Source organism: Lolium perenne, chromosome 7, assembly GCF_019359855.2.
Source record: "Lolium perenne isolate Kyuss_39 chromosome 7, Kyuss_2.0, whole genome shotgun sequence".
Classification (NCBI taxonomy): domain Eukaryota; kingdom Viridiplantae; phylum Streptophyta; class Magnoliopsida; order Poales; family Poaceae; genus Lolium; species Lolium perenne.
In genome coordinates, this window is record NC_067250.2 from 140,136,035 (window position 1) to 140,158,772 (window position 22,738).

Genomic DNA, 22,738 nt, shown 5'->3' on the forward strand with positions numbered 1-22,738 from the left:
TTGTAGTAACTTAAACCAGGTCCAAGTGCAGAACTTTAACATAACACTTGATAATAACATAAGACACCAGTTGAGTCTAACACATAGAAGCTAGATTTCCACATCCTAACCATGGAGAGGGTTAGCAAACAGCCAGGTGAAACCATTGCCGCGGCAAAACAGCATCACTATCTTCCTATTGACTTCCCAGCCGGCCTCCTTGATGAAGTCCTTCCAACAATCAATCTTTACACGTCCATCATCATTAAGGAGCACCTTGTATGATCCAGTAACACTCACAGCTGGATATAATCGAACAGTGATATCTCCAGTTATCTCCAAGTCATCTGGAACCGCACGCATTGGTAGCCTCTGCAATATCAATATCATGGTTCAAAACTTTGTATCAAAAACGGAAACAACACTGTTAAAAATCGAAGAAAATAACTTGATGTCACACGTACCATCTGCTTTTTGTTGACATCAGTAGATGTTAGTGTATGCACAATAACAGAACAAGTGCCATCAGCACAAGCATAGACCTGGAATATGGATTCCAAAAACCTACGTACCATCTGCTTCTCCATAGTGGTAACAATGTTGGAACGAGTCGCAATAACTGATTCAGTAAGCTTATGTATCTTCTGCAAGTCCACAGGGATATAATCATAAGGAATCTGGTATCACTTTTAACCATATATGTTAAAAGCATATATCTTAATAGTAATAAATATCTATCTAATTCTATAGGTTCTATGCAGAATCATGTTGATGTTATTCAGATATGACAAAGGTGTATGGTAACTATAAACACTAGCTTGTTACTTGACAGGTTGGAGCACAAATAGAAACTCAACTTAAATAGCAGAAGCTAGACAACTTGCAAATCAACTCCACACAGTTTTTTATGCAGCAAGGACCATTTTAGTTCTTTATAAGATTAGCATTTCGAGAGCATACTGTGGTTATAACACATTATATACTGATTTAACTTGTTTCTTGTCTAATGTTTGAATAACACATTATATACTGATGTTCAAATTTAGCTAATCCTAATTCATACAATATTAATTTCAACTGAGTGAACTTCTTACTGGATTGCTTCTTCCCTTATTACCGGATTTCTTGTTGCAATATCCTCTGAAGCATTTATTTTATTGCGTTCTACATCCTGTTTCGTGTTCTGTTTGGTAGGCCAATACAGTACATCCTGATTTGCATTAGTTCTATTGCAACCCATCTCAACAAATTGTTAGATCACAGGTCTAGAACACAACACGAATTCGTGGATTCGTGAAAGACGGGGTTTTTGCACAATGCGATAGTAGACTGATTATCAATCTTCTGTACTGATTTTTCAGCCTCACGACCAAGTAGCTCACCAATTAACCTGCTTAGCCATATCCCCTGACACGAAGCAGCTGTAGCAGCCACATACTCTGCTTCACAAGAGGATAGAGCGACAATTCTTTGCTTCTGAGATGTCCACGACACTGGGCAATTACCAAAGAAATACAGGACCCCCGTAGTGCTTTTCATGTCATCTATGTCTCCAGCGAGATCACTATCAGAATAGCCTGTTGTGGCTTCCTAGTGACTTTAACATATTTGCAGCCCATGCTAACTGTACCTTTCTGTTTCACATACCTTAGTATTTGCTTTACAGCACTCATGTGCTCTTTGGTTGTTCTCCATGAACCTACTGACATAACCAACTGAAAAACTCAGGTCAGGTCGTGTGTGCAATAGATATCTCAAGCTGCCAACGACACTTCGATACACTGTACTGTCAACCTCTTTGTCCTGGCTTGCTTTACTCAGCTTCATCCTAGGTTCCGTGGGTGTGAGTGTTGGATTGCATTCTGACATGCCCATCTTGTCCAGGATTCGTGCTGCATAACCAGATTGACATAGGGTGATCCCTTCCCCGGATTGCTTCACCTGAATGCCCAAGTAGTAACTGAGCAGCCCCAAATCTGTCATGCTAAATTTTATTTAGCTAATCCTAATTCATACAATATTAATTTCAACTGAGTGAACTACTTACTGGATTGCTTCTTCCATTCTATCCTTTGATGCATTTTTTTATGATTGATAATTGAATTTGTGATGACTTATGTGCAGTATATGACACTGTTTTATTTGCACTAGGTTGTTTGCACTTTTATAACGTCTAACTTGTTTCTTGTCTAATGTTTGAATAACACATTATATATTGCTGTTCAAATTTAGCTAATCCTAATTCATAAAATAGCAATTTCAACTGAGTGAATTTGTCTTTTAAAATTCTAATTTGCAGTCTGAAACATATAGCGATGAACTTAACTGAACTTGCTGTTTGAAAGTCTGAAACTGCGGAATCTAAGAACTTAACTGAACTGAACTTGCTGTTTAAAGGTCTGAAACATATAGCGATGAACTTAACTGAACTGAGCTGATATGTATTGTTCAAAGTTCTGTCACTCTGTATCTTCTTATTCTTTCATAAATATCATCAGCCTCTGATATCTGTTTAGCAAAGACTGAATCTCAGTACCAGAATCTAAGAACACCTAATTGTATGCACCTAGAACTCATGCAAAAAAAAAAATGCATACTCCATTGAAGCCTTGACTTTCAACAGGTTTTTTGCTGTAACATTTATGCATGTTTGGCTTCTTGTACTTGTGTTTAAAAGATTGTTTCCAAGATATTGAAGTGCTAAAGTATGCCTGCTTTTGTTTTGTGTTTTTTCTTCTTCTGAATATGACTCAATTTCTGATCGTACCTACACAAGGGCATAAGGATGAGTTCAACGGTGGATGCTGCTGGTACACACCATATTTACTTCTTGATCACCTATCTGAATGGTGCACATCAAATATGGTTTGTTAATGCTATGTCCTTTTATTGTTTTTGTGTGCAGTAAGGAAAGGCCCTATTGTCTTAACAAGGACGGAAAGTATAACCGAATACATAAACAAGGGTGGACAACCCAGATCTGGTAAACTGTTTATCTCACTTAAGCTGTCCCTAGCATTTGCTATAATGCATAAAATCCTTGTATGGGTTAAATTGTTAAATCTTCAATATTGCTAAATCTTGTACAGGTACTCAAGGACAATCCGACACTCCAGTGTCAGCTAATGACATGTGTGCCCTGGATGAATGGCCATCCCATGCTCGCCGCTATCGTGTGCAACTACAGGATGGTACTTTCTCTCCTTCAAATCCGGGTCCTCCGATCTGACACAATCTAATAACCAAGTCATGCGATAATTTTTTTCTATGATTTGGGTTGTAGAAGCAGATGGACAGAAGAAGAAGAAAGGACAAGGTGTTGTAAAAGGTGTTAAAGCAGTTCAGAAGCGTTTTGCCAACGGATCTGCGAAGCTAAATATTACATTCTCTGAAACGTTGGGTGGTAAGATAGGAATGAACTATCGCTCATTCAAGGATGACGTGGTAGTGATAATGAAAAGGAAGGTACCACTCATTGGGGTGAGGAGGTGGTCCGACATTCACCCAAGTGTGCATCGACTCATTGTCGCAGATGTGATAGTGCGTACAACCTTTTTCACGTCTGTTATCTTATTTTATCATCGCCAATGCACCACTTATTTATATTCAGTTGTCTATGTTTTATAGGACAGATGGGACCTAGAAGATACACCGGAAACTGAAGAGAAAATTCTCAGAATTGCGCAAGAGCGATATAGAGGCTGGCGATCAACTCTAAGCTCCACTTACAAGGCATTCAAAACAGATGATGCTAGATTGGCTAATGTTCCGGAAGACTTACAACCAGAAGAGTGGGAATGGATGATCAACTACTTCGGCAATGATGAAAAATTCCAGGTTATCTCTAATCTCACTGTTTGTGTGCACTGTGTGTTTACATGAAGTGTGTTGTTTGGCTGTTTATATTTGGTTTCAATGAATGGATAGGCACGCAGCCAAGTGAACTCCGATAATCGCAAGAAACAGAAAACAAAACATAGAGTTGGATCAAAATCGTATGCCCAACTAAGTTTTGAGAAGGTATGAGCCTAACTAAATATGTATGCCTCGATGGTAGCTATGGTTTCATGTTTGAAGTTTCTCATTGTCATATTACTTGCAGAGAAACTTGGAAACTGGAGAAGAGCCGGATTGTGTTGCTCTATGGGAACTCACACACACGAAGAATGGAACATGGTCTAACCCAGAGTCCCAGGAAGTTTATGTCAGTGTACCGATACATCATTGTGTTATTCTTGTTTCAGCTTTTACAAGACATACATGTGAGATGGATCAGGATTACCTTAGCTGAAACTCCAATCATAAAGATAAATATGATACATTGTAACGGATAAAAAAGGGAGAAAAAATTCTTTATTAATAGATAAAGATATCACAATCGTTGCTACGGTAGACCACGTTACAGCCCATGTGTTTTAGAAAATAAAAAATTAAATATTATTATTGAATTCGAATGAGTAGCGGAAACACATCTTCTTATACATGTTCATGTCAAACTATTTCGTCTATCTTAATCACACTCACATCATATTGCAATTGCGCTTCAAAACTTGCTACTGGAAACACATTAAGTCGTGTGTTGCAATGCGAGAAAAAAAATCCCAAAAAATCTAAACTTTAGCCACAAACTCAGCCTCAGTTCACCCTTTCATCTTAACCTTTATTTTTTTTCTTATTTAATCTACTCTTTGAAAAAGATGCTATGAAATATTTAGTAATTTTCTTTCGGTTAATATCAGCACCAATATTTTATAATACCATTTCCGATCAACCCACCAATATTTCGTAATAGCAATCCTGATCAAGCCACGCTAATTACCTAGTAGTTAAGTATACTGCCTGCCTAGACTACATTTTTTTTGGTGAACATACGTACTGCACTACAAATCAGAATCGTAAGATCGAGTGGAGGCCGCTCCAACGGGATCATAAAGATTATATAGAGATAGAAGCTACTGCCGTTTCTGAATCTTAAAAACAGCATAGATGTGACCCAGGTTTCCAGCTGCAGCAAACTGAAACGTCCATCACAGATCAAAATACTGCTTACGATCAGAACAAGTAAACTCCCCTGAAGCCGCATTTAACCATGTTAATTCAGATAAATCAGTTCACAAAGGCATCGAAAGCTACCCGAGAAACACATATTCTCCGCCAGAGCCTAGTCTGTAACTCCAAACTGAGCTGCCATTCTTACAAATCGTGGTTGATCTTCCAAAATAGAAATCAGCATAGACCAAAAAAAATCCACCTCTTACTGATTCACCAGCGAGGACCACGAATTTTCTCTTGAGTCTTGACTTTGAGCAGGAACACAAGAAAGAAAAACATCATTGTGTTATTCTTGTTTCAGCTTTTATAGATCAATATTGATGTCATAACTATAATTGTTCATTTCGTTCTTAGGACAAAGCACGTGAAGCGGTGCAAAACAAAGAAACTGAAACAAAAGGTCCACTATCAACTGAGCAGAGAAACAATGTTTTTCAGACTGCATATAAAGACACAGTTCAATGCAAGTCATCGCAGCCTCGTGGCTACGGGTACAAGGCCAAGCCCAAAACTGGTTCTGAAAGATTGCGGATGCAGATTGAGGACCAAGCTCGTGTTGCAGCTGAAACCCTGCAGCGAAACTGTCAACACCCGGATTTTTTAAGTCCGAATGCCTATTATGTCATACATCGCAATCCCAGGAATATTGTTGTTGCGAGGCATAATAGTTAAGTATCACAGTCATCATTCATTACAAACCATAAGTCTTACAAATTGGAATCACATGATCCATATTACACGAATAGTTGATCTATTGATCAACGAACAAGCACAAGTTCATAGTTCATAGCGGAAGCGTAAGATACAAGGACTCTCTAGTCCACAGGCCAACGCTTGACGTCGGAAGACTCCTAGTTGTCGTAGGCGTCCTGCTGGTCATCTCCTTGTTCATCTTCATACTCTGGCCATTTGAATAGCCAGGGACAAAGCCGTGAGTACTTCAAGTACTCGCAAACTAATACTAATGTAAGTGCTAGACATTTCTAGTATGGTTTGCTAAGCTCTAGTTTATTTGCATAAAGCCAATTTTAGTTCACAAGTGTTTGAGAAAAGCTTGTTCATATGCTAACTAACTCAAGTGGGAACATTAGTGTCATTCCCACCATTCAAGTGGTGATTTCAATTCAATTCACCACAAGTCATTTCACCATCATCTTTCAACATCATTTTCAAAGATATGACATCGGAAACTGTATGGCCTTTCCAACCGTCTGTAACCGTGGACGCGGCTATTCGAATAGATTTACACTCTGCAGAGGTTGCACACGTGTGCCACAACATTTGATTTCATCCGTCGGGATTACCCCGAATCATCGTAACACAGTACGCGGATCATCAACCATAACCTTCCACTTATAAATCCTAGTATGAGCGCCTCTCCCCATGAGCTTGGCCTCCCAGTGAAGACCAACTGTCAACCTGGGAACTGCACAGGGCTTGGCCGTACAATTCACCTCAATTTCACATCATTTCTCAACAACGGAGGCAGCCTCAAGCGTAACCCCTATGACGTGTGTTCAGAGGGAACCCATACTAAGATGCATAAACTTCCAGTTAAGCCCTACCCATAATCAGGTATTGTGGGGGTACTTACTAATTGGAAAGGTATCGCATTCAAACCAACATCATGTTTATCAAAAATCACCATCTTCTCTTTGTCATATTCACCTCCAAAAATCATTCAATGGAATGCATCATCATTCCAAGGTTTCAAATTCATTTCAAGTCACATTGTTCCCATCTAGAGTAGTCAAGTTTTATTTCATTAGCACTAGCTCTAAATCATGAGGGGTGCTATCTTGCTTTGCTTGATGGAGACTAACTTTACTACTCTAGTAAACTTCTTTACTTTGACCAAAGTTAACTATAAAAGCAACTTATTGAGAAAACAAGTAAAAACTTGTAAAGTATAAACTTGGGATCGGCTTATGTAAGAAAAAGTAAGATTCATGGTGCCTTGCCCCAAGGGGCTTTGCACTTTGCAAGAATATTAGCTTGCCTTGGTAGTTCTCAAAATTCTCCTCCTCCTCCTCTTGGTAGCAACCTTCTTCTTCGGTGTACTCTCCGGTGCTAGCGTCTAAATTTGAATACGAGTATAATTACTCACTAATTCAATGGCTATTCCATGTATCACATATAAACACACAAACTATTCTATGCACACAAATAATCTAATTAGAGTGCATGGGTTGTGTTGTTTTGAGGAGAATTTACTTCTTTTTCATTTAATATGTACATGATAGTTTCCATAGGGTTCTTGAGAAATAATTTCCTCTCATTGAAATCTTCTTAAGATTTAATTTCTCAAACAATCATATATGAACTTATATTGACCTAAGTCAAATGTTCATCATCATCATTTGAGAAGATGATTTAAATGAAGTGGATCACTTCATATCATGTAATAACACTACATAGGATTTAAATCTCTAAGTAATTCATATAAGAGAGTTTGGGCCAAGGGTCCAAACATCCCATGAATTCATGTGAGACAAGATTTAAATGAAGTATAATAATTCATATGATTTACTTAATAGTTTTGGACAATATCAACTAAGTAAACTAGCCATATTGTCCATCAATTTAACTAGGGCATGATCATGCAAAGTGACCACACCATTTTATTGCATAATCAATTAGTGTAAGTCAAATGTGAGCTATTAGAGTTGGAATCAACTTAATATCTATTTTGGTTGATTTTTAATAATTATTTGAATATGAAAAAGTCCCTGCCTTCTTCATTTTATCAAATTAATTCTACAACAAATCTTGGCATGGGACCAGTGGCATTGTGTAGATATTTCCCTTAGCTTTCCAACAATATAAAGTTCATTAAATTTGGTTGAGCCAATTTGAATCTATTGAATTTCAAACTTTGGGCAGTATTGAATTTCATTTGGAATTAATTAAACTAGATTTGAATTAAACAGGCCGGCGGGAAAGCTAACTGGGCCAGATGTGAATTAAAGCGGCCCAGTCCAGCCCAACCACGGTCCACAGACGCGCGGCGCGCTGACAGGGTGGGGTCTGCGCGTCAGTGACTCAGCGTCACCGAAACGGTATGGATTAACCAGAGGCGTAGGATTAGAACAGGATCTAACGGCTCAAGTTCATCGTCTCGCCGGCGAGAGAGAGAGTTCGCCGGCGGCTCAGGTAGGGGGTCGGAGGGCTTACGGCGGCTCCAGCTAGGGTTGGCAATATGCTTGACGAAGTTGTGGACGACGGCGGTTCTCCTGGTACAGGTGGCGTCGCCTGAGGTGGTCGGGATCGCCGGCGATTGCTGCAGAGCTTCCGCGGCGGTGATCTTGCGATTGGCCTTGCTCCGGCGAGAATCGAGTGAGTGGTGAGGTGGTTGAGTAGCAGTGAGAGGTGGCAAGTGCGATGGTGTGCCTGGATTGCTCAGGGGAGCTCGGTATTTATAGAGGCGAGTGAGGGTTGCGGGGCAGGGTGGTGGTCGACATGCTCGCGGCGTCTCCGGCGAGCTAGCGAGCTAGGCAAGGGTGCGGCAGTGTTCTACGGTTCCTGGCGAAGCGAACGGTGGCGACAGCTTGGTCGGGCGGCGTCTGGTTTGGTCGCCTCGCTTCCATGTCTGCCGCGGCGTTTACGGGAGCAGGTCGTCGTCTCCGGCGGCGGCGGTCACGGGTTGGTGCTGGGCGTGTGTCTGGCGGCATCGCGGTGGCAAGCAGGCGCTCAACTCGTTCACAGGGGGTCCAGGGAGGGCTCGAGGTGGTGGCGCGGCGCGTGGCCAGTGCACGTCCACGGCGTGCACTCGCGCGACACGAGCGGCATCCGGGCGCATTCTGGGCGCGCGTCCTCCGGCGTTGGTCGTCGTCGAGCTTGACAGTGGCGTGGCTAGGGAGGTGTAGGAGTGTGCGGTGGCGAGCTTTGGCACGGTGGCCAGGGCAGAGAAGCAAGGGGAGAGGAGGTGGTGCGGCAAGGTGGCGACATGGCCGGCATGGCCATGTCCTAGCCTTGCTCTCCTTCTCCCTAGGGTTCTATTGATCATTGATTAGTTAGAGGGAACCATGGGACCAATTGGGCTAGGGTTTAGGTAGAGTTGATGAGGTAGATCACTATTTGCAATAGTGTCAAATAGTGCCATATTTGGAAATTTGCAAATTTGTCCAAATTTGATTGATTTCAAATGGTTGCCCAATTTGAATTGTGTGTGTTTAGTTGAGTTGTAAATGATCAGAGGTGATGAGAGGTGGTGATGGCATTGTTGAATTTCAAGTTTTGCAAAAATGGCTAAGTGTAAGATTGTTGAATATGTTAAAATGTTGCAACTTTGGTTGAGCATAGATCTTGATCAAGAAAGAATTTGGCATGGTGATCTTTACAAAAAGTGTTCACCTTGATGTTGAATTGGATGTGGTGCAAAGAGTTAGCAAGATTTAGTTTGAGAAAATTGAATTGCAATGGCTCAAAGTAGTGATCAGACTATAATTGGCATAAATGACCATTATCATATGTGAGCAAGATTTGTATTTGAAATTTATTTGAATTGTGATTCTTTGATTCCAAAAGTTGTAATAAGTGTTTAGTAACATTATTCAACTAATGGTGAAGACCAAATTGGTCTAGGGTCAAAATTTATAAAAATGCCATAGAGCATATGTTAGGGTTTTAGGGTTTTTCATTTATTTGATTTCTTTCTCTCTTTGATTTATTTGGTTGGTGATCTTCATATGATCACATTAGGGTTTTAGGGTTTATCATATACACATAATAACAATCATCATGGCATATCAATCAAATGCACAAGTCCTATGCATGGCACTATATGCTATTTAAAAAGTTTTTGTTGGTTTGAAATTTTGCTCTCTGAAATTCTTCTAACTTTCTTTTATTGAAAATTGGGATGTTACAGAAACTCCGAGCTCAGCCAGCATGTTAGTGAATTAGAAGAACAGTTAGAAGTTGAGCGTGCAAACATGCAGCAGAGTATTGACTTCGAGCGCTCTGAGAGAGAGCAACTTGAGGTGAGGTTGCAAGAAGAGTGTGATGCAAGAGAAAAAATGGTGGAAGAGGAGCGAAGATCAAGGCTCGAATTTTAAAAAAATATGATGGCAAAGTTCCAACAACAGATGGCTAAATTTAGCCAACAGATGGGAAACCAACAGGTAATTACGGTCATATGCTTCCTGTCTTGTAAGGTTTATTTTGCTAACTTGTCTTGCTGAAAGTGCACTTTTACTCGCAGGTGCTTAAGAAGAGGAATGAAAAAGAAAATATTAATTCAAATTTGCAAACCACTCTTTTAAAGAGCTCTAGTCCTAACAGAAATCTAGGAGCAAATTCAAATTTGATTTCTACAAATTCACTCCTACAAGCTGCAACATTGAATTCTCGAATGTACAAAGCAATGGTAAGTCACAACAGTACCTTGCTCACTTCTATGAATAAGATCACTTATCTGTGCTTCATGCTTTACTCGTCTGAATGCTTGCTCAGTTCTATAACTGTTTCTAGTATGCTCAAAAATATAACTTTGTAGTAGCATAACAATACTTCCCTACAACCTCTTCCTCTACATTTGATTTTGTCCTTGTTATGTTCATATGCATTTGTGAGATGTATATATGGCATCAGTGGCGGAGGACGAACAATTTTTTTTGCTATGGCGGAGTTAATATCTTACAAGATAACATTTGTAGTAGTATGCACAGCCAAAGCTAGCTATGGAACGAGCCATACCTTGCTAGAATGGGTCCTCCGCCACAGTATGGCATGGAAAATTAACCTGATGCATGTTCAAGTGCTTTGCCGCATTGCTTATTGAGATAATGCCTCCATGATGCACCTTTCTTGGCATAACCTGATTGCACTAGTCTTATTTATCTCATAAGTTATACAGATTGCATTCTTGCCAAATATGTTAATACTAGTACTAACTGGAGACCATCAAGACTCTAATACATATAATATTTTAGTATTTTCTTGAAATTACATACTGAAAGCATATACTTGATTGCAAGTAGCAGAATCAGAGCATCTTGTTTGCACTTCTGTAGATCACATTGTAGTTGTTTTAATTCTACTACTGTAGGTCGTTTGCACTTGTATAGGTCACACCATCTATAAAACATTCACTTAAATAGAATCTTTGTACTATTTTCACATTGTAGTTCATCATAGATATTGCCTTACATAATTTCAATAGGTATAAGCTTGTTGACACAACTTACTTGCTTTACATAATATAGGCTTGTAGTAATTTTTTTCTTCATTTTTTGAATGCGGGACTCAAAGACTTAGCTGGACAGGGTACCATGGTAGCAACGGACTCAACTCTGCTGGATTGCTACATTTTACATTAGTTGCATTTGATGGATATTTGATATGAGAATTATGATTTGTATGAACCTACATATTATACACGTGGATTTGAATTTTGTAATTCAATGGTTGTATTTTTTTATGGTTGAGATAAGCTATTGCCACAACTCACTTTTTGTTGCCTTAGGTTAGCACCACGAAAAATATAGTGTTGCGTCAAATCCTAGTCGCCATGACTACATGCTTTGTTGCGTTAGGATGTAGCAACGAAGAACTTTTTATTGTTGCAATAAATTGTTACCACATTTTTTATGAATGATGTGATAACTATTTGACGACACGGAATAAAAATTTGTTGAGATAGAGTATCGCCACAAAACCTTCAAATTGTGGCGGTAACTTCTTGCGACAAACATTTTGGACGCTGCAGAAATTATGTAACACCACAATTGTGAATTTTGTTGAAACAAAGTATCTCCACGAAAAGTTCACATTGTCGCAGTAGCTTCTTGCTACAAGCTTTTTCCCCGTTGCGATAAGCATTTGGCGCCACGAAACTGGATTTTATTGAAATAGAGTATCGCCACGAAATGTTACAATTGTCGCAACACCTTCCCGCCACAATTTTTTTACTGTTGCCATACCTATTTATCGCGACAAGTGGAATAATTGTTGCCATAAGTTAATACCACGAGCGTACCGATTTGTGGCAAATGGCTAATGCTACAAACCAGTAGATGTTGCCATAGGTTATCGCCACAGCTCGCTATCGCCACGAAAGAGAGTGCGCCACGAAACTTAGGGCATTGGCATAGGTTATTGCCACAAATGTCTATCACCACAAACTGGCAAACGCCACGACGCGGCTGCATGTTGCGACAAGCTATCTCCACAAACCAAATTGTGGAGACAAGTGAGTGCTGCCACGAGAAAACATGTGGCAACTTCCCGCATGGTTGTTGCAATAGATCGCTTTGTTGCCACAATCGTGTTTTCGTTGCAATAGCCTATTACCATACATGTAATTGCAACGCTTGCCAACAAACGTCATTTCGTGGCAATAGGTACATATTGCACAAAACGGCATCTATTGCGACAATTTTTTTTGTTGCAATAGACCCGATTCCTTGTAGTGAAACTTGCTGCTGTACGCATCACACCTTCCACTTGGGGTTCCCAACGGGCGTGTGCTTTACGCGTCAACAAGCTAAATTTCTGGCGCCGTTGCCTGGGAGATCAAGACACGCTGCAAGGGGAGTCTCTACCATCCAATCTCTTTACTTTGTTTTTGTATTGCTTTACTTTATTTTATTTACTGTCTTGTTTGCGTTCTCTACATCAAAAACACAAAAAAATTAGTTACTTGCTTTACTTTATTTACTGTCTTGTTTGCGTTCTTTATATCAAAAACACAAAAAAAATTAGTTACTTGCATTTACTTTATTTAGTTTGCTTTATTTACTATTGCTAAAATGGGTACTCCTGAGAATACTAAGTTGTGTGACTTCACAAGCACAAATAATAATGATTTCATATGCACACCTATTGCTCCACCTGATACTACAGCAGAATTTTATGAAATTAAACCTGCTTTACTAAATCTTGTTATGAGAGAGCAATTTTCTGGTGTTAGTTCTAATGATGCTGCTGCCCATCTTAATAATTTTGTTGAACTTTGTGAAATGCAAAAGTATAAGGATGTAGATGGTGACATTATAAAATTGAAATTGTTTCCTTTCTCCTTAAGGATGTGGGTGTGAGTGTTGGATTGCATTCTGACATGCCCATCTTGTCCAGGATTCGTGCTGCATAACCAGATTGACATAGGGTGATCCCTTCCCCGGATTGCTTCACCTGAATGCCCAAGTAGTAACTGAGCAGCCCCAAATCTGTCATGCTAAATTTTATTTAGCTAATCCTAATTCATACAATATTAATTTCAACTGAGTGAACTACTTACTGGATTGCTTCTTCCATTCTATCCTTTGATGCATTTTTTTATGATTGATAATTGAATTTGTGATGACTTATGTGCAGTATATGACACTGTTTTATTTGCACTAGGTTGTTTGCACTTTTATAACGTCTAACTTGTTTCTTGTCTAATGTTTGAATAACACATTATATATTGCTGTTCAAATTTAGCTAATCCTAATTCATAAAATAGCAATTTCAACTGAGTGAATTTGTCTTTTAAAATTCTAATTTGCAGTCTGAAACATATAGCGATGAACTTAACTGAACTTGCTGTTTGAAAGTCTGAAACTGCGGAATCTAAGAACTTAACTGAACTGAACTTGCTGTTTAAAGGTCTGAAACATATAGCGATGAACTTAACTGAACTGAGCTGATATGTATTGTTCAAAGTTCTGTCACTCTGTATCTTCTTATTCTTTCATAAATATCATCAGCCTCTGATATCTGTTTAGCAAAGACTGAATCTCAGTACCAGAATCTAAGAACACCTAATTGTATGCACCTAGAACTCATGCAAAAAAAAATATGCATACTCCATTGAAGCCTTGACTTTCAACAGGTTTTTTGCTGTAACATTTATGCATGTTTGGCTTCTTGTACTTGTGTTTAAAAGATTGTTTCCAAGATATTGAAGTGCTAAAGTATGCCTGCTTTTGTTTTGTGTTTTTTCTTCTTCTGAATATGACTCAATTTCTGATCGTACCTACACAAGGGCATAAGGATGACTTCAACGGTGGATGCTGCTGGTACACACCATATTTACTTCTTGATCACCTATCTGAATGGTGCACATCAAATATGGTTTGTTAATGCTATGTCCTTTTATTGTTTTTGTGTGCAGTAAGGAAAGGCCCTATTGTCTTAACAAGGACGGAAAGTATAACCGAATACATAAACAAGGGTGGACAACCCAGATCTGGTAAACTGTTTATCTCACTTAAGCTGTCCCTAGCATTTGCTATAATGCATAAAATCCTTGTATGGGTTAAATTGTTAAATCTTCAATATTGCTAAATCTTGTACAGGTACTCAAGGACAATCCGACACTCCAGTGTCAGCTAATGACATGTGTGCCCTGGATGAATGGCCATCCCATGCTCGCCGCTATCGTGTGCAACTACAGGATGGTACTTTCTCTCCTTCAAATCCGGGTCCTCCGATCTGACACAATCTAATAACCAAGTCATGCGATAATTTTTTTCTATGATTTGGGTTGTAGAAGCAGATGGACAGAAGAAGAAGAAAGGACAAGGTGTTGTAAAAGGTGTTAAAGCAGTTCAGAAGCGTTTTGCCAACGGATCTGCGAAGCTAAATATTACATTCTCTGAAACGTTGGGTGGTAAGATAGGAATGAACTATCGCTCATTCAAGGATGACGTGGTAGTGATAATGAAAAGGAAGGTACCACTCATTGGGGTGAGGAGGTGGTCCGACATTCACCCAAGTGTGCATCGACTCATTGTCGCAGATGTGATAGTGCGTACAACCTTTTTCACGTCTGTTATCTTATTTTATCATCGCCAATGCACCACTTATTTATATTCAGTTGTCTATGTTTTATAGGACAGATGGGACCTAGAAGATACACCGGAAACTGAAGAGAAAATTCTCAGAATTGCGCAAGAGCGATATAGAGGCTGGCGATCAACTCTAAGCTCCACTTACAAGGCATTCAAAACAGATGATGCTAGATTGGCTAATGTTCCGGAAGACTTACAACCAGAAGAGTGGGAATGGATGATCAACTACTTCGGCAATGATGAAAAATTCCAGGTTATCTCTAATCTCACTGTTTGTGTGCACTGTGTGTTTACATGAAGTGTGTTGTTTGGCTGTTTATATTTGGTTTCAATGAATGGATAGGCACGCAGCCAAGTGAACTCCGATAATCGCAAGAAACAGAAAACAAAACATAGAGTTGGATCAAAATCGTATGCCCAACTAAGTTTTGAGAAGGTATGAGCCTAACTAAATATGTATGCCTCGATGGTAGCTATGGTTTCATGTTTGAAGTTTCTCATTGTCATATTACTTGCAGAGAAACTTGGAAACTGGAGAAGAGCCGGATTGTGTTGCTCTATGGGAACTCACACACACGAAGAATGGAACATGGTCTAACCCAGAGTCCCAGGAAGTTTATGTCAGTGTACCGATACATCATTGTGTTATTCTTGTTTCAGCTTTTACAAGACATACATGTGAGATGGATCAGGATTACCTTAGCTGAAACTCCAATCATAAAGATAAATATGATACATTGTAACGGATAAAAAAGGGAGAAAAAATTCTTTATTAATAGATAAAGATATCACAATCGTTGCTACGGTAGACCACGTTACAGCCCATGTGTTTTAGAAAATAAAAAATTAAATATTATTATTGAATTCGAATGAGTAGCGGAAACACATCTTCTTATACATGTTCATGTCAAACTATTTCGTCTATCTTAATCACACTCACATCATATTGCAATTGCGCTTCAAAACTTGCTACTGGAAACACATTAAGTCGTGTGTTGCAATGCGAGAAAAAAAATCCCAAAAAATCTAAACTTTAGCCACAAACTCAGCCTCAGTTCACCCTTTCATCTTAACCTTTATTTTTTTTCTTATTTAATCTACTCTTTGAAAAAGATGCTATGAAATATTTAGTAATTTTCTTTCGGTTAATATCAGCACCAATATTTTATAATACCATTTCCGATCAACCCACCAATATTTCGTAATAGCAATCCTGATCAAGCCACGCTAATTACCTAGTAGTTAAGTATACTGCCTGCCTAGACTACATTTTTTTTGGTGAACATACGTACTGCACTACAAATCAGAATCGTAAGATCGAGTGGAGGCCGCTCCAACGGGATCATAAAGATTATATAGAGATAGAAGCTACTGCCGTTTCTGAATCTTAAAAACAGCATAGATGTGACCCAGGTTTCCAGCTGCAGCAAACTGAAACGTCCATCACAGATCAAAATACTGCTTACGATCAGAACAAGTAAACTCCCCTGAAGCCGCATTTAACCATGTTAATTCAGATAAATCAGTTCACAAAGGCATCGAAAGCTACCCGAGAAACACATATTCTCCGCCAGAGCCTAGTCTGTAACTCCAAACTGAGCTGCCATTCTTACAAATCGTGGTTGATCTTCCAAAATAGAAATCAGCATAGACCAAAAAAAATCCACCTCTTACTGATTCACCAGCGAGGACCACGAATTTTCTCTTGAGTCTTGACTTTGAGCAGGAACACAAGAAAGAAAAACATCATTGTGTTATTCTTGTTTCAGCTTTTATAGATCAATATTGATGTCATAACTATAATTGTTCATTTCGTTCTTAGGACAAAGCACGTGAAGCGGTGCAAAACAAAGAAACTGAAACAAAAGGTCCACTATCAACTGAGCAGAGAAACAATGTTTTTCAGACTGCATATAAAGACACAGTTCAATGCAAGTCATCGCAGCCTCGTGGCTACGGGTACAAGGCCAAGCCCAAAACTGGTTCTGAAAGATTGCGGATGCAGATTGAGGACCAAGCTCGTGTTGCAGCTGAAACCCTGCAGCGAAACTGTCAACACCCGGATTTTTTAAGTCCGAATGCCTATTATGTCATACATCGCAATCCCAGGAATATTGTTGTTGCGAGGCATAATAGTTAAGTATCACAGTCATCATTCATTACAAACCATAAGTCTTACAAATTGGAATCACATGATCCATATTACACGAATAGTTGATCTATTGATCAACGAACAAGCACAAGTTCATAGTTCATAGCGGAAGCGTAAGATACAAGGACTCTCTAGTCCACAGGCCAACGCTTGACGTCGGAAGACTCCTAGTTGTCGTAGGCGTCCTGCTGGTCATCTCCTTGTTCATCTTCATACTCTGGCCATTTGAATAGCCAGGGACAAAGCCGTGAGTACTTCAAGTACTCGCAAACTAATACTAATGTAAGTGCTAGACATTTCTAGTATGGTTTGCTAAGCTCTAGTTTATTTGCATAAAGCCAATTTTAGTTCACAAGTGTTTGAGAAAAGCTTGTTCATATGCTAACTAACTCAAGTGGGAACATTAGTGTCATTCCCACCATTCAAGTGGTGATTTCAATTCAATTCACCACAAGTCATTTCACCATCATCTTTCAACATCATTTTCAAAGATATGACATCGGAAACTGTATGGCCTTTCCAACCGTCTGTAACCGTGGACGCGGCTATTCGAATAGATTTACACTCTGCAGAGGTTGCACACGTGTGCCACAACATTTGATTTCATCCGTCGGGATTACCCCGAATCATCGTAACACAGTACGCGGATCATCAACCATAACCTTCCACTTATAAATCCTAGTATGAGCGCCTCTCCCCATGAGCTTGGCCTCCCAGTGAAGACCAACTGTCAACCTGGGAACTGCACAGGGCTTGGCCGTACAATTCACCTCAATTTCACATCATTTCTCAACAACGGAGGCAGCCTCAAGCGTAACCCCTATGACGTGTGTTCAGAGGGAACCCATACTAAGATGCATAAACTTCCAGTTAAGCCCTACCCATAATCAGGTATTGTGGGGGTACTTACTAATTGGAAAGGTATCGCATTCAAACCAACATCATGTTTATCAAAAATCACCATCTTCTCTTTGTCATATTCACCTCCAAAAATCATTCAATGGAATGCATCATCATTCCAAGGTTTCAAATTCATTTCAAGTCACATTGTTCCCATCTAGAGTAGTCAAGTTTTATTTCATTAGCACTAGCTCTAAATCATGAGGGGTGCTATCTTGCTTTGCTTGATGGAGACTAACTTTACTACTCTAGTAAACTTCTTTACTTTGACCAAAGTTAACTATAAAAGCAACTTATTGAGAAAACAAGTAAAAACTTGTAAAGTATAAACTTGGGATCGGCTTATGTAAGAAAAAGTAAGATTCATGGTGCCTTGCCCCAAGGGGCTTTGCACTTTGCAAGAATATTAGCTTGCCTTGGTAGTTCTCAAAATTCTCCTCCTCCTCCTCTTGGTAGCAACCTTCTTCTTCGGTGTACTCTCCGGTGCTAGCGTCTAAATTTGAATACGAGTATAATTACTCACTAATTCAATGGCTATTCCATGTATCACATATAAACACACAAACTATTCTATGCACACAAATAATCTAATTAGAGTGCATGGGTTGTGTTGTTTTGAGGAGAATTTACTTCTTTTTCATTTAATATGTACATGATAGTTTCCATAGGGTTCTTGAGAAATAATTTCCTCTCATTGAAATCTTCTTAAGATTTAATTTCTCAAACAATCATATATGAACTTATATTGACCTAAGTCAAATGTTCATCATCATCATTTGAGAAGATGATTTAAATGAAGTGGATCACTTCATATCATGTAATAACACTACATAGGATTTAAATCTCTAAGTAATTCATATAAGAGAGTTTGGGCCAAGGGTCCAAACATCCCATGAATTCATGTGAGACAAGATTTAAATGAAGTATAATAATTCATATGATTTACTTAATAGTTTTGGACAATATCAACTAAGTAAACTAGCCATATTGTCCATCAATTTAACTAGGGCATGATCATGCAAAGTGACCACACCATTTTATTGCATAATCAATTAGTGTAAGTCAAATGTGAGCTATTAGAGTTGGAATCAACTTAATATCTATTTTGGTTGATTTTTAATAATTATTTGAATATGAAAAAGTCCCTGCCTTCTTCATTTTATCAAATTAATTCTACAACAAATCTTGGCATGGGACCAGTGGCATTGTGTAGATATTTCCCTTAGCTTTCCAACAATATAAAGTTCATTAAATTTGGTTGAGCCAATTTGAATCTATTGAATTTCAAACTTTGGGCAGTATTGAATTTCATTTGGAATTAATTAAACTAGATTTGAATTAAACAGGCCGGCGGGAAAGCTAACTGGGCCAGATGTGAATTAAAGCGGCCCAGTCCAGCCCAACCACGGTCCACAGACGCGCGGCGCGCTGACAGGGTGGGGTCTGCGCGTCAGTGACTCAGCGTCACCGAAACGGTATGGATTAACCAGAGGCGTAGGATTAGAACAGGATCTAACGGCTCAAGTTCATCGTCTCGCCGGCGAGAGAGAGAGTTCGCCGGCGGCTCAGGTAGGGGGTCGGAGGGCTTACGGCGGCTCCAGCTAGGGTTGGCAATATGCTTGACGAAGTTGTGGACGACGGCGGTTCTCCTGGTACAGGTGGCGTCGCCTGAGGTGGTCGGGATCGCCGGCGATTGCTGCAGAGCTTCCGCGGCGGTGATCTTGCGATTGGCCTTGCTCCGGCGAGAATCGAGTGAGTGGTGAGGTGGTTGAGTAGCAGTGAGAGGTGGCAAGTGCGATGGTGTGCCTGGATTGCTCAGGGGAGCTCGGTATTTATAGAGGCGAGTGAGGGTTGCGGGGCAGGGTGGTGGTCGACATGCTCGCGGCGTCTCCGGCGAGCTAGCGAGCTAGGCAAGGGTGCGGCAGTGTTCTACGGTTCTGGCGAAGCGAACGGTGGCGACAGCTTGGTCGGGCGGCGTCTGGTTTGGTCGCCTCGCTTCCATGTCTGCCGCGGCGTTTACGGGAGCAGGTCGTCGTCTCCGGCGGCGGCGGTCACGGGTTGGTGCTGGGCGTGTGTCTGGCGGCATCGCGGTGGCAAGCAGGCGCTCAACTCGTTCACAGGGGGTCCAGGGAGGGCTCGAGGTGGTGGCGCGGCGCGTGGCCAGTGCACGTCCACGGCGTGCACTCGCGCGACACGAGCGGCATCCGGGCGCATTCTGGGCGCGCGTCCTCCGGCGTTGGTCGTCGTCGAGCTTGACAGTGGCGTGGCTAGGGAGGTGTAGGAGTGTGCGGTGGCGAGCTTTGGCACGGTGGCCGGGCGAGAGAAGCAAGGGGAGAGGAGGTGGTGCGGCAAGGTGGCGACATGGCCGGCATGGCCATGTCCTAGCCTTGCTCTCCTTCTCCCTAGGGTTCTATTGATCATTGATTAGTTAGAGGGAACCATGGGACCAATTGGGCTAGGGTTTAGGTAGAGTTGATGAGGTAGATCACTATTTGCAATAGTGTCAAATAGTGCCATATTTGGAAATTTGCAAATTTGTCCAAATTTGATTGAATTCAAATGGTTGCCCAATTTGAATTGTGTGTGTTTAGTTGAGTTGTAAATGATCAGAGGTGATGAGAGGTGGTGATGGCATTGTTGAATTTCAAGTTTTGCAAAAATGGCTAAGTGTAAGATTGTTGAATATGTTAAAATGTTGCAACTTTGGTTGAGCATAGATCTTGATCAAGAAAGAATTTGGCATGGTGATCTTTACAAAAAGTGTTCACCTTGATGTTGAATTGGATGTGGTGCAAAGAGTTAGCAAGATTTAGTTTGAGAAAATTGAATTGCAATGGCTCAAAGTAGTGATCAGACTATAATTGGCATAAATGACCATTATCATATGTGAGCAAGATTTGTATTTGAAATTTATTTGAATTGTGATTCTTTGATTCCAAAAGTTGTAATAAGTGTTTAGTAACATTATTCAACTAATGGTGAAGACCAAATTGGTCTAGGGTCAAAATTTATAAAAATGCCATAGAGCATATGTTAGGGTTTTAGGGTTTTTCATTTATTTGATTTCTTTCTCTCTTTGATTTATTTGGTTGGTGATCTTCATATGATCACATTAGGGTTTTAGGGTTTATCATATACACATAATAACAATCATCATGGCATATCAATCAAATGCACAAGTCCTATGCATGGCACTATATGCTATTTAAAAAGTTTTTGTTGGTTTGAAATTTTGCTCTCTGAAATTCTTCTAACTTTCTTTTATTGAAAATTGGGATGTTACAGAAACTCCGAGCTCAGCCAGCATGTTAGTGAATTAGAAGAACAGTTAGAAGTTGAGCGTGCAAACATGCAGCAGAGTATTGACTTCGAGCGCTCTGAGAGAGAGCAACTTGAGGTGAGGTTGCAAGAAGAGTGTGATGCAAGAGAAAAAATGGTGGAAGAGGAGAGCGAAGATCAAGGCTCGAATTTTAAAAAATATGATGGCAAAGTTCCAACAACGAGATGGCTAAATTTAGCCAACAGATGGGAAACCAACAGTAATTACGGTCATATGCTTCCTGTCTTGTAAGGTTTATTTTGCTAACTTGTCTTGCTGAAAGTGCACTTTTACTCGCAGGTGCTTAAGAAGAGGAATGAAAAAGAAAATATTAATTCAAATTTGCAAACCACTCTTTTAAAGAGCTCTAGTCCTAACAGAAATCTAGGAGCAAATTCAAATTTGATTTCTACAAATTCACTCCTACAAGCTGCAACATTGAATTCTCGAATGTACAAAGCAATGGTAAGTCACAACAGTACCTTGCTCACTTCTATGAATAAGATCACTTATCTGTGCTTCATGCTTTACTCGTCTGAATGCTTGCTCAGTTCTATAACTGTTTCTAGTATGCTCAAAAATATAACTTTGTAGTAGCATAACAATACTTCCCTACAACCTCTTCCTCTACATTTGATTTTGTCCTTGTTATGTTCATATGCATTTGTGAGATGTATATATGGCATCAGTGGCGGAGGACGAACAATTTTTTTTGCTATGGCGGAGTTAATATCTTACAAGATAACATTTGTAGTAGTATGCACAGCCAAAGCTAGCTATGGAACGAGCCATACCTTGCTAGAATGGGTCCTCCGCCACAGTATGGCATGGAAAATTAACCTGATGCATGTTCAAGTGCTTTGCCGCATTGCTTATTGAGATAATGCCTCCATGATGCACCTTTCTTGGCATAACCTGATTGCACTAGTCTTATTTATCTCATAAGTTATACAGATTGCATTCTTGCCAAATATGTTAATACTAGTACTAACTGGAGACCATCAAGACTCTAATACATATAATATTTTAGTATTTTCTTGAAATTACATACTGAAAGCATATACTTGATTGCAAGTAGCAGAATCAGAGCATCTTGTTTGCACTTCTGTAGATCACATTGTAGTTGTTTTAATTCTACTACTGTAGGTCGTTTGCACTTGTATAGGTCACACCATCTATAAAACATTCACTTAAATAGAATCTTTGTACTATTTTCACATTGTAGTTCATCATAGATATTGCCTTACATAATTTCAATAGGTATAAGCTTGTTGACACAACTTACTTGCTTTACATAATATAGGCTTGTAGTAATTTTTTTCTTCATTTTTTGAATGCGGGACTCAAAGACTTAGCTGGACAGGGTACCATGGTAGCAACGGACTCAACTCTGCTGGATTGCTACATTTTACATTAGTTGCATTTGATGGATATTTGATATGAGAATTATGATTTGTATGAACCTACATATTATACACGTGGATTTGAATTTTGTAATTCAATGGTTGTATTTTTTTATGGTTGAGATAAGCTATTGCCACAACTCACTTTTTGTTGCCT

At 39.7% G+C, this 22,738-nt stretch overlaps 2 protein-coding genes across 2 annotated transcripts; both read left to right on the top strand.

The window, feature by feature from the left end:
* The first annotated feature begins 2,105 nt into the window (after nt 1-2,105).
* Nucleotides 2,106-7,978, top strand: LOC127318616 (uncharacterized). The gene is made up of 9 exons (XM_071824066.1): nt 2,106-2,789; nt 2,885-2,962; nt 3,069-3,170; nt 3,263-3,519; nt 3,607-3,816; nt 3,907-3,999; nt 4,082-4,183; nt 5,386-5,614; nt 7,962-7,978. Exons 1-9 carry the CDS (start codon nt 2,765-2,767, stop codon nt 7,976-7,978), a joined length of 1,113 nt encoding a protein of 370 aa, XP_071680167.1. The 5' UTR covers nt 2,106-2,764.
* A 6,105-nt stretch (nt 7,979-14,083) lies between these two features.
* LOC127318615 (uncharacterized) lies at nt 14,084-21,747 on the top strand. The gene is made up of 10 exons (XM_071824067.1): nt 14,084-14,206; nt 14,313-14,414; nt 14,507-14,763; nt 14,851-15,060; nt 15,151-15,243; nt 15,326-15,427; nt 16,630-16,850; nt 21,145-21,256; nt 21,479-21,643; nt 21,730-21,747. The coding sequence occupies exons 2-10, from the start codon at nt 14,354-14,356 to the stop codon at nt 21,745-21,747; spliced, it is 1,239 nt and encodes a 412-aa protein (XP_071680168.1). The 5' UTR covers nt 14,084-14,206; nt 14,313-14,353.
* The last annotated feature ends 991 nt before the right edge of the window (nt 21,748-22,738 follow it).

Bases quoted from the DNA above. Each gene is read 5' to 3' on its own strand.
- LOC127318616 (XM_071824066.1), top strand. From the start codon at position 2,765: ATGAGTTCAACGGTGGATGCTGCTG. The intron at 3,171-3,262 runs GTACTTTCTCTC...TTTGGGTTGTAG, and splicing joins TCGTGTGCAACTACAGGATG to AAGCAGATGGACAGAAGAAG. The intron at 4,184-5,385 runs GTCAGTGTACCG...TTTCGTTCTTAG, and splicing joins CAGAGTCCCAGGAAGTTTAT to GACAAAGCACGTGAAGCGGT.
- LOC127318615 (XM_071824067.1), top strand. From the start codon at position 14,354: ATGTGTGCCCTGGATGAATGGCCATCCCATGCTCGCCGCTATCGTGTG. The intron at 16,851-21,144 runs GCGAAACTGTCA...GGGATGTTACAG, and splicing joins GTTGCAGCTGAAACCCTGCA to AAACTCCGAGCTCAGCCAGC. The intron at 21,257-21,478 runs GTGAGGTTGCAA...TTTTACTCGCAG, and splicing joins CTGAGAGAGAGCAACTTGAG to GTGCTTAAGAAGAGGAATGA.